Source organism: Crocodylus siamensis, chromosome 4, assembly GCF_052110815.1.
Source record: "Crocodylus siamensis isolate JL-2025a chromosome 4, ASM5211081v1, whole genome shotgun sequence".
In the NCBI taxonomy this organism is placed as follows: Eukaryota; Metazoa; Chordata; order Crocodylia; family Crocodylidae; genus Crocodylus; species Crocodylus siamensis.
Genome location: NC_143398.1, coordinates 205,964,459 through 205,980,598, shown reverse-complemented (window position 1 = coordinate 205,980,598; position 16,140 = coordinate 205,964,459). Strand labels below are relative to the sequence as shown.

At 42.6% G+C, this 16,140-nt stretch overlaps 1 protein-coding gene across 1 annotated transcript in view; it reads left to right on the top strand.

Moving 5' to 3' along the window:
• The window catches only part of MYO3B (myosin IIIB), a 357,238-nt gene that overhangs the window by 174,092 nt on the left and 167,006 nt on the right, over positions 1–16,140 (top strand). Inside the window, exons 23-24 of the mRNA XM_090041713.1 lie at positions 10,122–10,201; positions 15,398–15,448. Coding sequence (XP_089897839.1) covers positions 10,122–10,201; positions 15,398–15,448 — 131 coding nt within the window. The remainder of the gene's footprint in view (positions 1–10,121; positions 10,202–15,397; positions 15,449–16,140) is intronic.

The following is a 16,140-nucleotide window of genomic DNA, read 5'->3' as shown; positions in this document are numbered from 1 at the left end:
TTTCATCTGGGGATAGTAAAGCATTTAAAAACCTTAAATATTATAACTAGGCTAGGCAGAATTTTTATCAGTAAATGATAAATGATTTCACCTCACATTCAAATCAGTGAAAAAATGTTTCCATTGTTAATCAGAATTTATAGAAAGGGGACATAAGAAAAATGATGGCTGATGGAGTGTGGTACAACAGGGGAAGCAGTCCCACAGAACTGTGCTGACTATAATTTGGACTGCAACTCCCAGATAGCCCAGGGGACAAGGACCAAAGGAAGAAGAAGTGACAAAGTGGATGGAGGAGCTACTGGCCAGTGGAGCCCAGACTGATGGCGCCTCTGCCGCTCAGCTGGCAGCAGTCCTGTAGTTGTTAGGTTTGTTGTGTGGGGCAGTAAAACTTCCCTATAGTAATACTATGCTGCCATTAATACATTGTCTGCCCACCATACTCCTAATTTCATGCAATCCTGAAAATTTAAATCAATAAGAATGAAATAATGTTTACAAATAAACATCAATATTACCTGTTGAAATTATTACAAAATAAAAATTGAAAAGTTTATTAAGGAGGCCATCCTTGAGGGACTGGCCCAGGCTAACATTCTAAGGGACAGCCAGCATGGGTTTGTTGCAGGTAGGTCTTGTTTGACCAATCTCATTTCCTTCTATGACCAGGTGACCTATAACCTGGACAAGGGAGAAGAGATTGATGTCATATATCTTGACTTCAAAAAAGCTTTTGATCTGGTATCCCATGATCACCTCTTGGCCAAACTGCCCAGTTGTGGCTTTGGCTCCACCACGATCCGCTGGCTGGGAAATTGGCTTCGTGGTCAGACCCAGAGGGTTGTGATTGATGGCAGTCACTCATCATGGTGCCCTGTGACCAGTGGGGTCCCTCAAGGCTCTGTCCTGGGACCCATACTGTTCAACATATTCATTAACGATGTGGACATTGGAGTCAGGAGTGGACTGGCCAAGTTTGCCGATGACACCAAACTTTGGGGCAAAGCATCCACGCCAGAAGATAGGCGCGTGATCCAGGCTGACCTGGACAAGCTCAGCAAATGGGCAGACGAGAACCTCATGGTGTTTAACACCGAAAAATGCAAGGTTCTCCACCTTGGGAGGAAAAACCTGCAGCACCCTTATAGGCTCGGCAGTGCTACATTGGTTAGCACTACAGAAGAAAAAGACTTGGGGGTCATCATTGACCACAAGATGAACATGAGCCTCCAATGCGATGCTGAGGCTAGTAAAGCGACCAAAATGCTGGCGTGCATCCATAGATGCTTCTCGAGCAAATCCCGGGACGTCATTCTCCCCTTGTACTCGGCCTTGGTGAGGCCGCAGCTGGAGTACTGCGTCCAGTTTTGGGCTCCACAATTCAAAAAGGATGTAGAGAAGCTTGAGAGAGTCCAGAGGAGAGCCACGCGCATGATCAGAGGTCAGGAAAACAGATCTTACGATGACATGCTGAGAGCCATGGGACTCTTTAGCCTGGAAAAGCGCAGGCTCAGGGGTGATCTGATGGCCACCTATAAGTTTATCAGGGGTGACCACCAGGATCTGGGGGAACATCTGTTCACCAGAGCGCCCCATGGGATGACGAGGTCAAACGGTCACAAACTCTGCAAGACCGTTTCAGGCTGGACATAAGGAAGAATTTCTTTACTGTCCGAGCCCCCAAGGTCTGGAACAGTCTGCCAGCGGAGGTGGTTCAAGCGCCTACATTGAACACCTTCAAGAGTAAATTGGATGCTTATCTTGCTGGGATCCTATGACCCCAGCTGACTTCCTGACCTTTGGGCAGGGGGCTGGACTCGATGATCTTCCGAGGTCCCTTCCAGCCCTAATGTCTATGAAATCTATGAAAGTCTATGAAATCTATGAATTTTGCCAAGCCTAGTTACAACCCACTGAAGTGTTATGCTACCCATAATACAGGTGAGAAAACTGGTCATCAAGCAAATAAGCAATTCATCTTGGGTCACATGAATCAGTGGCAGAGATGGGATTAGCACCCAGCACTGAATGTGTAGATTATAAACACCCATGGTCTGGGTGCAGGAGCAACAACCACGGCTACAGGAGTGCCTGTACCCCAGCTCACAGCCTTTTCCCACTGGGGCAGGTAGACTATGCCATGGTCTACCTGGGGACTTTTTTTAAGTCCCTGAATCATGTTAGAATATTTCCCTTACCTGTTCTCAGCACCCCTGCCCTCTCTTTACCACTGTTGCTGCTGTCCTAACCACTCCTGCTTTGCTCCAGTCAGGATTGCTGGGAGTGACTGTGCAGGGAGCTGGCTTGGACTAAAGACAGTGGCAGTGGCAGGTAGGTTAACCCTCTGTATGCCTGCTCCAGCCTGGCAGAGAACACCTTGAGGGGACTGGTCATGGAGGGGGAACTTGCCTGATGCCACCATTGCTGCTGTCTCTGGTGGAACCTGGCTTCCCAAACCACCCAGATGGAGCAGGGCAGGAGCAGCTCTGGAGTTATGCCTGTCCCTTGGTCAGTCATGTACAGCAGCAGTAGTGTGTCCTGGTAGGGGAAGGGAGTTGCCACTGAGCATGGAGAGAAAGGGAAAGGATGCCAAGGTCAAGGGAATTCTTCTCTGCTTTTGGGACTTAAAAAAAAGTACCCAGCTGCTTTCACAGTAATTTTAATTACTAAAATTAGGGTATGACCATGCTACCACACCTCCTGTGGATATGCCCCTATAAACACCTAGTGAATGTTATTAAAATTGTTTTTCAATACCTTATCTTCTTAGTTGTTAGATGGAGGGAGGACACTTTGACAAAACCATCTTTTTTACCTAGTTGAAATGAGGCAGCAGAAAAAGAGAGTGCAGTTGCAAGAAAGCCTGTACTTGTTAGATTTCCAGCACAGAAAAAAGGGATTTTGATAAGCATCTGTATGCTAAGTGAGACAGTAGTTTTATATAGTTTTGCACTATTTAGTGCCTTCTGAGGAACTTAATGAATGAAGCCTCCCAAAACACCAGTGGCATTATTAGCTATCATACAGATAGGAAAACTAAGATGTAGAGAAGTTAAGTGACTCCCTCAAGGTCACAACAAATCCATATCAGAGTCCTTAGGCCCTGAAAACTCAAGCACATGCTGAACATGATTAATATGAGCAGTTCCACTGAATTGAAAAGGGCATGCATACCACTAAAGTTAAGCATGTTTATAGGACTGGGTCTGTATTTTAACCACTCAACTTTGCTCTTTCATATTATTTCAATATGGGGTCAAATAGCCTTGCTGGTAGTTCAGGAAAATTCTAATATCTTATCATTTTATTTTACCAGTGTTACGGTTTTGATTTAACATAGGTAGTACTTCATTTAAATGTATCTACACCTGCAGGTCCTGTATGTTTCTTATAGGGTGTTATGCTATATATGGGAAACTGGGCTATATAAAGAAACAGTGTTGTCTTGTAACCTTTAATCCTTTCCAGGAACACAGCAGTTTTAACTAGCCATGATGTTATCTAAAAACATTTGTTCTTCAAATATTGATGGTCTTCACAAAGTGAAATAAAATGTAATTATTTTTGTGTGTAAAGCAATAAATGGCCCTGTAAATGAAAATAAAATGCAGAGACCACAGTACCCAGTATTTACTGAGTAGGGGAACAAACATCACGCTAACTCTTGTGAAACATTTTTTATTATATAGAGTAATATTCAAAGAGCATTCATTCTGTTTGTTAGCTTTAGTGACTAAGAAGAGTTACTGCTAAAGAGTTATTTTCCTGAACCTGATTTTCTTGAGCTGAGCAGTTCACAAGCTTTTATCTAAAGCATTGGTTTGTGTTTGCATTTGAAAGAAACTAACAAATACTTTCCATCAATTTGACTGAAGCTGCTATTCAATAGGTAGTAATCTAACTAGGAGTGCATTTAAAACAGAATAGGAAGTCCAAATAAGAACTTACTGGAATCCTTAATGGGGAGAGAAGGTGTCACGGGGGCACTCGGGTGCCCCGTTCCTAGGAAGAAATAAGGGCAGCTGCCACACTTTAGGGCAGCCCAGGTGTCAGTTGCTGAGGCAACCGTAGCAAGTCACCTGACCAGAAGGGGGAGGGGCCTGGCATTTATAAGCAGCCCAGGCCGAAGTCTAGTTGGCAGTTCCCTTCTGGCAGCTGGAGGAGCAAGAGCTCTGCAGTGGAGTTGGGCTGAGTCGAGCAGACCGACAGAATGAGTATCACATTGCAGGGTAGAAAGAACCCTTCCTGGGAGGAGAGACTGGTGGGACTGGGTTGTACGTTATAGCCGGTAGGCTTATTGCTCTGCTACAGCCGATTGGCTTATGGTTCTGTGGTGTTATTGGTGTAAAGACTGGAGGACCAGAAGAGGCTGTAGGGGACAGAGGAGGCCTCATTAGGAGCTCCCCAGTGCAGTGGGGGGGTTCTAGGGTGCCCTGGGAGGGCACAGCAATTGGTGCCGGAGCTGGCACTGCGGGCGAGCGCCGGAGAGAGGCACGACGTTGTGGGGTGTTGTAACCCCGGCCCCATGGGGGGACGGTATTCTGCCCAGTGGGGCATAGGCCCCAGGGAGGGCGAGGAGCGCGAGAAGCACAGTGTAGGCCCCAGAGTGGGCAGGCACACAGGAATAGGAAGCCCCAGGGAGGGCAGATTAGAATAGGAGGCTCCAGAGTGAGCGATTGGCACCCTACCAGCACAAAGCCCCGGAGAGGGCTGAGCGCACAGTTAGGAGCCTGGCCAGGGCCGAGCGTGAGAGTAAGAGCCCAGATAGGGCTGGGCGTACATTTGACAGGCCTGGAGAGGGCGTGTATACAGTAAGGGCGTGAAGGGCACGTATACTGGAGAGGCCCTGGGAGAGGGGCGCTTATATTGGAAATACCCCAGAGAGGGCATTTACAAGAGAGGAGCCCAGAAAAGGGTGAGACTGTAAACAGAAGCCCAGGAGGGGCGAGTATATTGGCCGCGCATACTGAGGGACCCCAGAGAGAGGGGGTGCGCGTATTGAGAGACCCTAGGAAGGGGCGAGCATACAGACACGAGAGCGTCTGGCACATCTGCGAGGCTTGGGGCGTGCTAAAGGGGAGGTTGGAGACACGCATAGCCCCATAAGGCTGGGGTGCACCAGGTCAGTACAACCAGGATAGGGGACAGGAGATACTTGAGCACCGTGTCCAAGGGGATAATAAGACAGCCTCCATTATAAAACTATATGACACCAAGACGTGGCGGGTGAGATAGAGGGTGCTGAATCGCCTACTTGGCACGGCAGGGGGCGCTAGGGAGATCACGGCCTCTCCTAGATCCCCGCGCCATGACAGAAGGGTTTTTACCTAAAGTTGCCATTGCTCTTGTCAATAAGAATAAATAAAATTGGCTAATTCAAACAGGCAGCAAATCAGTCTGTGAAGCTTAATTTTCTTTCCTTTGTGTAACCCAGTTGTCCCCAAAATGAGTGTCCCCCCGCACAAATAGAAGGGGAAAGCCAGCAGGGCACATGTGCTGGGGTGGAAACTGCAGTCACTCACAGTTCCCTTCCACCTATCATGTCTCAATAGAGGTGGGACAGAAAGCAATGTCTTAACCAGGTACAAATTTAATATAGGTATATGTAAAAAGGTAGCGAACTAAAGTGAGTATTTACAGGTTAGAAATACATATAACTATAACCATATACAAACAGGTAAGCATAATGGTTCCAAACGATATGAACAGGTAAGTACAACAATAAATGGCACTTTAAAATATAAGATGTACAGTTAACAGTTAATAAACACTCCAAAAATGCACAGCATGTATCAAAAAAATAAAAAAACACTCCAAAATATGAGACACGAGTTCTCTAGGGGTTCCCCTCTTCTAGGGGTTCCCCTCCTCCTGCCTCCTTGAAGCTACCTTCCCCAAGTGTCACTCCCTGGTGGGAGACCTGCTGCCCCACTGACCCACGTGTCCCAAGGAGACAGGTGGGCAGTGTTCATAAGCTCCCTGGCCTGGCTAATATTTCTCCAAGGGAGGGCTCAGTCCAGGCCTTAGGGGAGCGATGTGACTTTTTCATGCGTCCCAGTGGCTCAATCCTTCTAAATGGGAGTTGCAAGCCTGGGCCACCTCGTCCATACCGAGGGCCATGCTGCTCTGAATGCTGCTCTGTGCACTCAAGATCCACTCCGTTCCCAGGACCCCTGCGAACCCAAGACAGGGAATGGGCCTCAGATCACCCGACCCCTCCTTCACCAGGGTCTTACACCTTGTAATGACTCACCCCGTGGTAGCGCTGGCTCCCATGCCTGGCCTTGTGCTGGGGTGAGAGACCTGAGCCACCTCACTGCAGTTCCCAGGGTCCCAATACCCTGCAGACCCTTCATGCAACAATGCCTGCACTACTCACCGCTTCTGTCCAGTGCTGGAATCTTTCAGGCTCTTCTGAGCAGCCAGATATGCCTGATGGGCAGCTCTTACAGCTCTTCTTGAAGCCAGGACCTCTTCCTTCTTCTTCATCCCTCACTGACTGCACTGTGCTTGGCATGCAGCTGCTTATATCCCCTTCTGGGGCTCCACCGCTAGATTGAAAATGAACCAGTTAGGATGGCTGCAACTGCAGTTCCCAATTAAGTCCACTCCTGGCCCTCCTCCCCCTGCCCACTTTGGAGTAGAGGGGGAGCAAGCTCTCTTCCTGGCTCCTCCCTTGTCTGTCTCTGATTGATGGGTTTTGCCCCACCAATTGCATTCTCAGTCTCCTAAGCCCGGAGAGCCAGGCAAAGCCCAGCAAGCCCACCACATTTGTAATAAACCACAGTTGTGTTACACGGATACAGGACTCTTTTGCAGTCCCTCTCAGCCATACCATATATATAGACAGAATCACACATATTGAGTGTAGAATATAGAAAATGCCTGAATGATTTATTGTAAACCTACATTTAGTCAGTTTGAAACACAGCCAGTAGAGAGTGTGGTACCATGTAAAGTCATATCACTGTACCAGGAAGAGGGAGGCAAAATGAGGAGACAAAATGAGAATCTATCAGTCACCGGCCTATTAAACAAGGAAGCAAGAACAGCAGTATGATTCTAATGAGGATGGGTCATCTGCCTCATCTCACCGATTATGAAGTACTCAGCCATCTTTTAACCCCACCTAGGGTTCTAAGTTTGTTCTAGAAATATATATAGGTACCATGTCCCAGCTCTTGAAAGAGACCCTGTTGCCCATAGCTATGAACTGTCATCTATTTCCAGGAAAATATTGAGTTAAATGAGAATTAGTCTCCTGTTAAGACCTCAGAGTTGGTTCTTATAAAAATGACAGGAGGAATCAGAATCTCTCTTTTCTGAGAAAACCATATCTCCTTGTAGCAAACATCAGATAATGTACCAAAGCCTGATTCTCAAATAATATGTACAATAATCTGAAATTTTCCATCTAAAACAAATCTTGACTATAAGGTACAGTCCAGTAAATTTCAGAATAAATTTCCCATCATTAAAAAATAATATTATTTGTTCCTTTTAAGGTATAGATGAAACCATTATAATACTAACAGACACCAGGGTGTGTGTAGGATTTCCACAAGATTAAGGAACACTCAGCTATTGTGCCACAGGCTTACCAATGTAAAGGAACTTTTAAAATCTGTTTTTTAAAAGAAAAGTGTTAGAATGGTGTTACTATGGAACCTGTTCTTTCATGGAATCATAAACCATACAGAGGAAAATCTATTCTAGATCCACAGCCAATTTATCTGCATGCACAATTTTTTTTTTAAAGTGTTGAGGTAAAATCATACCCCCAAAATAGACACGACTGACCCTTAGGAAAGTTGAAATCTGGACCTCAGTTTACAGTTCTGGTTCATCACTGAACTGGAAAAGCTAATGAAAAACATCACAACAGACATAGGATTTTTTTTAGTAAATGACCATTTCCATTGTTAGCCTACTAAAGGTGGCCATCAAATGTGTTATTATTTCCATTTAAAGATGTTTCTTCTGCTTATTTTGCTTTATCAGGAATGCCAAGTTTAACTTTAGATATGTTGGGTGATCTCTGGGAGATCCCTGGCATATTAATAGCTCTAAAACCTTAATTGAAGAGTTCAGGAACTTGAACTTTTAACAAACATTATTTATATAAAATGTTAATTAGTCTTTTGAGTTCAACAAGTGTTCATAAGAGTGGGAAAAAGAAGCCCTGTTGGCCGTTTAAGCAATCTAACTCAGATTTCCTCCTTCTCAATTGTTTAGTTTTCGTAATTGTGAGATGTCGCTAGTTCTACAGCTCAGAGGCTTCCAGCTTAAACAAGACTTGAACTATGAATGTAAAAACAATGACAAAAAAAAATCTTCCTAGGTTTTCAGTCTTTCTGCATCTAAAACAGGTACAAATCTTTTTTCCCCCAGGTCATTTGTAATATTGAATTATGTCAAAAATACAACTGAATAAGGGGAAAAGTTATAATGAGATGCACCCACTACTTGTTCATGCTTGGCTTCTTCATTATGATTGGGAGAAAAATATCCATGTTTTATCTTTCACAGTGTAGCAAAACAGACTCACATATGTCACAATCCAAAATATTATACCCTGAAAACATTGACACGTCCTCTATTCCATGATGTGCCAAATTGTTCTGCATTTTGCTTTGTCTGGACACGATATGTCATTTTTACAGCATTGTATCAAAGTTCAGAATGTCAACAGCTTAAAACAGAAAGACATGGATCATGACTGTCCATAGTGTTTGAATTGCTCCAAAGAACGCAATCTCCATATTTTTCAGTTCCAGCCTCCAGATTATTTTCAGAGGTTTGGCTGTTTCCTTGTTAGAAGGGAAGTGGGAGCACAGGCTGTCAAAAGTTCTCTTCCGTCTAATGTGCGTACCATACTTACTCAGTTACCCTATGGAATAAGCACTGTTACATAAATATACTTTGCTTTTGTTTATTTCATTTTGCTTCCATGCTAATTATATAATAAATAGTTTAGCAAAACTCTAAAGAATGCTTGGAGTTACCAGCATTCTGTAAAGCAAATAGCTAGAAACTGGAGTTGATGCAAACAAGACACTTAACATCTGAAAGAAATGTTAACACTTTATTTACATTTAAATTAAAATGGAAACTTATTTATGTGTTACGTTTCTGAAAGGTGTGTGGTACATCTGCAGAGATCTATTGTTTATTCATGCTCTAAATCCTTTGAAATGTGTTAAAATGCTTCCCACTCATTATAAAAATCCTGCCACCCATGGATTAGGACTTTGATGTCACCAATCCTGCTTCAAAGGGTTCTTTCAATGCTATTAATCACAGTTTAGCCTCTGAAGATATAGCCAGAGAAAACATTTGGACATCTTGTGCTAGACTTGCTAAAACTTTGAAATAGACGGAGTGTCTTGCACATGCACAGTCCATATCACTTCCTCTCTTTTTTCTGAGCATTTATGTTGAAAAGCTGTTTTATAATGACTTTGTCTTTCTGCAGATAAAGGTGAAAATGCTTAGGGTGCTTTATACTGTACTTTTAACAAAGTAATCATGTCATGTCTTTGACTCCATACTAAAACAATGTGGTCTTGACCACGGAATCTTGTCAGTTTTTGAAAATCCTACAAAACAATAGCCTTTAGGATTAAGCAGACTGTGTGTCAAAAGGTCAAAGAAGAGACTGTCTTATCAGTTTGTTAGTTTAAGCATGTTATCTAAGCACATGCCATTTCATATTAAATTCCTTTCTTCTGTTTTTTTTCCTTGAATCTTTGGGTGATTCACAAAGAAATTGATTACTAGTGATTGAGCTGTATTGCCTTTGTGCTCCTGTTGCTTTCATCAACTCAGTTGGCTAAGGCCAGTGACAGTCCACCTTATCACTGACTTTTTCCCTCTTAAATCAACACTGTACCATGATACCTGTCTCCTGTTTCGTTGCCAAATGTTCCATGATGTGCAACCAGTGACGATCTGAGTTCAATGGAAGTGTGATGGTATATCACACAAAACCTTGTCTGCCATGGTATCTAATAGCATTCTTATTGCTGCTGCTCTGACTGTTTTCCCACCTTTGGCTTTTCCCTGCTCTGGGCTAAACTTTCTTAACTCTTCTTTCAATTTGTTTCCATCTCTTTAAACAGGTAATTTGGCACAGGCAAGAGCTAGAGTGACTGCAGCATCCAGGTCCTTGCCTCCACAGCTTAGTGCTGGGCGCCTCAAGGTTAGTGGTATCATCACCTTTGAAAAGGGGAAGGAAATCATTCAGACAACATGACAGTGAAACCACAGTCAAAACATTCAGCTGGTATAAATGTACAATGGGGCTACTTTAAATTAAACTGATCTAAGTTAAGCAGTTTTCTGTAAGTGGCATAGTTTAGATTGGTAACTAACAGAACATACATCCCACCTTTGGGGGTGGGGGGAGGGGTGCAAACCTTAGACTAGGTTCCACCATTTTTAAACCAGTCTCTGTGTACAGAACTTCTGTTCTCTTATGGGCATAGGTGGGTTTTGTGTGCTGAACTTCTATTCTGTTCTGGGTATAGACTGGTTTCCAATCACTTATGCTGGTAAAAGGGTAATGTCTATATATGGCCATGATGTCTAGCAAAGATTAACAGATTTTGTTAGGAGAATTAACATATATGACAAGATTGCAAAGAACAGGGGTGAAATCCTGGCTCTGTTGAAGTTGCAGGCAACTGATTTGGGGGCTATAGGGGAGAGGGGGCATGTGCCCACCCTGAGGTTGGACCCCAAGTCAGCACCACTCAAGACAGGGCAGTTTTTTTTGCTTCATGGGCCAGCAGGGTGTTGGGGGGAGGGCACTAACATATGGCACAGAAGTATAGGAGTGGATATGGGGCTTTTGGCCCACCCCTGGGCCTGCCCACATATTGTGCCCCCCCAGACTCAGGAAGCACCAGTCACCCCTGGTTGAAGTCCATGGCTAAATTTCCATTAACCTGAGTGGAGTCAAGATATCACTGTCAAAGTTTGTACCCTGAAAACAAGATTTAAATGAAAACTGGTTGGAATATTTGACACTGTGAAGGCCAAAGCAGAAAATTGATCCATTCCTGTTTTATGCTGCCTATATGTGCCTTGTTATATGGTACTTTTTGGAGGCTCCTGGAGCTCTTAACACCTGGACTGTCCACACATTAACACCCTGAAGTGGCTTAAAGCACTTGTTATGCAGGAAAAAATTACACCACTCCAGGACAGGATTATCTCTGATCCACACAACCCAGCTCCTATTCCATGAAGGTGTGGCTACTCCCCACAGCTGTGCCACTCAAGTTGAAGTCCTCCAGTATCCCAGAATGCAATAGCTTCTCCCTTACCCTTCTGTTTTGTGTGCTCTCACACCCATAGAGGTTTAACTGAGTGACCCAGGGACTGGAGCTGCAGCTTTTTTATTTTCTCTGGCCTCAGGAATCATAGCTCGGGGCACCATTCCCCACCAGCACTGAGCCTGTCTCCAACATGTCCCACCCACCCTGCAACAAGAACAGCCTCAGTGTCCTCCCGCTAGCCCATGGGAGCTAGGTACTAGCCATCCCAGCCTCAGCCTTAGAACTAGCTTAAAGAACTAGGGCTGGAAGGGACTTCCCTGCTCACAAGGCCTCTAGTGGCAAGTCATAGCTGTGCAGATGGGGTACAATCAGAGAAGATTTCTAGACTAAAGGTGTGACTCTCCAAACTCCAAGCTAGCACTAATGATCAATATTTGTATGGCTCGAAGTAGAACATGTAACAAGGCCTGTAGTCAAAAAAAATTTGAAAGTGATGGACAGTCAATGTAGAGATGCTGAAAGAACATGCTTCTTTATGGCCTGTGGAATTTATTCCTGCTGGATTTTATCAAGCAAATATAGTGGCAGAATTGTAAAAGGATGGGATAGTTTTCTTACCATTAATAAGATTTATTGCAAACTGAGCCCTGGTAGCAAGGGTAGGAAACTCTTACATGTAAGGCTCAGAACATGAAAAATTTAGAAAATGACTCCCTATTCTTCCCTACCTAATACATCACTCTCGTGTTATGGGAAGAGATCTTGTTTGGTAGGTATTTGTGCCTTAACAGCAATACAAAAATCAGACAAATATTGATGATGATAATAACTTTCACCAAATTTCTAGGCTTTCCAGTTTTTTTCCCCTTCTCTGATCCATTTCCATTATTAAGAACTCATTCCCAAATGCAGATACAGTGCAGATACAGTTATTCATATGTTACCTTGAAGTTTATACATTTCACTGCACCTGAAATACAGACTCAGATTTCAGAGTTTTATTCCCTCACTGGTATAAACATGTAACGCTGAATGGTGGAAGATAATGTCCTATCTAATTTCCTTGCAGAAGAGCATTTAATATCCACATTGTTTATCCAGTTTCACCTACCACATCCACCACTAGCTTTATCTGTATAGATATTAATGTAGCTGAAGTAGAAGAGAACAAGTCTTTCCTAACAACTGAAATAAATGCATTCTGTTCTATTAAATAAAAATGGAACTGTGTATGACCAGATCTCTGGTTTAGACTTCTTTTAAAAAGCGACTGAGTGGCTGGTGGACATACATAGAAAGTGATGCTAGCCAGAGCTAATTGAAAATTTGTCATTGAAACGTTATTTTTGTCAGCAAAAACTGGTTCAATTTTATAGTATTACATAACTTTATATAACTGTTTTGTTGCATTATATAACTTTCAATATAAAATTTTACAAGAAAAGTATTTTGAAATGGAAATTTGTTTTGAAAAATTTCTTAAATTTGTTTTGAAAATCTGAAAAATTTTCAAATTTTATTCTGTGGACTTTTTATTTTTATGTTTATATTTTTACTTTGTCATGACATATCAGTAGTGGAAATGGATAATATATAGTGGTAATAATTATTTAATACTATATGACTTACTATTATACTTGGTAAAGAATTGTTTTATTTCTTTTTAAAAAACCTTCAAGGAAGCTGCTTCTTAGTAATGACTGAAATTTCTTTTTTTTCCTTGATCAAAATGACTTTTTTTTCAGTTGCAATTGCACAAACATCTATTAGCCCTACTGCTTCTGACATGTTACAGTGTGATATATTGTAATAACATTTCAAAAAAATGCAGTTATTTCTTAAATCAGATAATGATTTTAAAGTAAAATGAATATTATATTCTTGCAGTCGTTCTCAAACTTTTAAGTCTCAAGGTACCCCTCGACAACTTTTCAGAATTTAGGGGCACCCCATTTAAAGTCTAATTTATTTCTTAGAGTGCTTACCTTTGCCCACCCTGAAGCACCCTTGAAAGGATCTCACTGGGTGCCAGGGAAGGCGACAGCAGGCAGGGCATCCCTGAGAATATGGCAGAGAGTAGTAAGCAGTGCTTAGGCTGATGGTGAGGCAGATTGGAGAGCTTGCAAGTATGGGTCAGTAGACCCCTGCAGGAGGCAGCTGTTTTTGCAGGAGTGGAAGAGGGTGACATTGACCCTGGTGCAGAGGCTGGTGCAAGGTGAGGGTGGCAGGGCCAGGACCATTCCATACCCTGTTCTTTCTATGGTCTGCCCCCTACCTGCCTCCAGTCTGTACCTGAAGGGGTAAACATGACTTGGCTGCTCCTCTGGAGACTTGAATGCTGGGCCATTTCCTGTGGCCTTTCCCATCAGCTCCAGGAATATGGGAGAAGCAGGTAAAGGAGCTAAGCTAAAAAAGTACAGCCCTGCATCTCCCTGCTCACTTGCCTGCAGCAAAATGCACCACTTGGAGCAGGGGTGACTGGTGCCTCCTGAGTCTGGGGGTGCACAGTTTGTGGGTGGACTTGGTGGTGGGCCAAAAGCCCCATATCCAGTCCTATACTTCTGTGCCACGGGTTAGTGCGCCCACCCCCAACATGCCATTGGCCCACACAGCAAAAAAACTATCCCATCCTGAGCAGTGCCGAGTCAGGAGCCAATCTCAGGGGCCAATCCCTGTGCCCTCCCTACCAGTTGCCTATGACTTGGCACATGGAACAATTGGCCCAGGAGCTGTGCTTTTCAGCCCAGCTCATTTCCCTGCTCCTCTCATGCTTCCAAAGCTGGTGGCTGCAGGGAGTGCTGCCTGCATGCTGGGGTGGGCACAGGGTGTCTGGAGGAACCATTGCTTACCTCCTATCACAGGGGCTGGGGGCCACAGCATCCTTCCAGGAATCTTGCAGCACTCCAGGATGCTGAAGCTCCCTGGTTGAGAATCACTGTAATATGGAATATTATTCTATGCCACTGGTTATAGTGCAGTGCAATAGGTACAAATCCTGCTTTGGGACAAAATATTATTAAATAAAAAAATTCAATCAAAATAATCTAACATAAAATCAAGCCTGAGTCTTTTAATTCTCACATGAAACATTTCCTAAGCTGAGGGGTTTTTTTAAATTCTATTTCAGAATGCAAACCTCTGATGTTGAAATAATTCAATGTCATAGACCCATGCGACTTCCAAAGAAACTGTGTTTATAGCTTCACCCATAAAAAAGAACGTGATGTCTGATTTCTTTTTTGTCTGTCCACCCCCAACTTACTCCCCACCCCCAGGAAATTAGATGATTTGGTTTCTAAAGTTAAAGAGAAAAATATTGTTAGTGTTTCTGATATACAACTGTAATAACTCTCCTTTTATGGAATTTTTAGTTCCAATACAAGGGGATGTTATGTTGGCTCATTTTAAATCCTTTCTTGAGAAACGTAAAATAATCTTAAAAGAACGTGTAGTACAAGAGACCTTAAAGTGGTGCAAATTTGTATGGCTGCCTACTATAGCATTTTTAGATTGTGACTCCCATTTGGCCACTTAAAGAATAGGAAATGTACTTAAAATGTAGGGAAAAGTCTTGTTTTCTGTACTGAGTTTATCTACATCAATATGAAGAGATACACCTCTTTGTATCATCACCATTTATAATAACAACTTCTCCTAGCTCCTGACTGAATAAGAGCACTTGGTTATACGGTTCTATCTCGTAACTGAACATAACCAGAGATTCAGATACAGATGTTCAAAATAGTTTCCAAGTTTCTTAGATAGTCTTGAAATGCATCCTCATTCTTCTCCAAGGACACCCCTGCTATTCTGAGCAGAGCACTGATATCTACTTTTCCTTTCACATCTTAAAAATCAAACCGCACAGAAGTTTTTACACATGCGCGCGCGTGCGCACACACACACACACACTGGTTTGAGTCACATACTAATGCATACACCGTTTTCGGCAAAAGCATCACAACTTAAAAAAACATGCTGAAATTTTTACTGTCATCTTTAATGGAATCTTGCTGCCTTTGCACCATCTGTATTTCAAGTCTAATCCTTAGAAGTCTTTTCGTTTGATTTCTTCCCCAATATAAAATCTGTTTTCTTGATCTAACTCTACTTAGTGCTTCATTTCCTTTATATTTTGCATGCAGTCTCCTAAATACCTCCTCAAGGTAAGACAGTTACTTTATCAAGAATGGTAATTTTTCAGCAACTATTTTTAGCACTCAGAGGAATGATTTTGAATCAAAAAGCTTTGCAAATGATTGTATGAAGCAAAGTCCATGGAGTATAGCACAGGTGCTGACAACAGCATTATCTGGTTTATATAAGTGCCACCTGGACAGAGCAGATGGTAAATTGTCACAGAGCAACTGAATACTAAAATGTTGTTAATGCTACATGTAAACAGGGTGCTAGTTGATTTTCTTTAATTTCATTGAGCTGTAATACAACAGTCTGCTTGTGATTGGATTACCATAGTTATTTTCATTCACAAATTGTGGTTTATTTTGCTAAAAACAGATGCACTAACAATATAATTAAGATGTACAAGGAACAATATACTTGTTATCCCTATCTATCCTTTAAAATAGGTATATATTTGGCAATCTGTGCCAGAAAGGTAGTCTTTTGATTAATGATAAGACATAGAATTTTTAGGCATCTAAATGGTGATATAGGAAAATTAATAGCAACTGCAACAGCAAGAAAGCAAAAAGTTCTGTGTTCTGATGATGTACACATGATCACTTTTTAAATATTTACTTAGCTGTCAGTGGTAATTTTTCTTTAAGTTTCAAAAACAGGACAACCTTTTTACAGTTTATTTTTTGATCCTCATCAGTATTTCATTTTATGCATA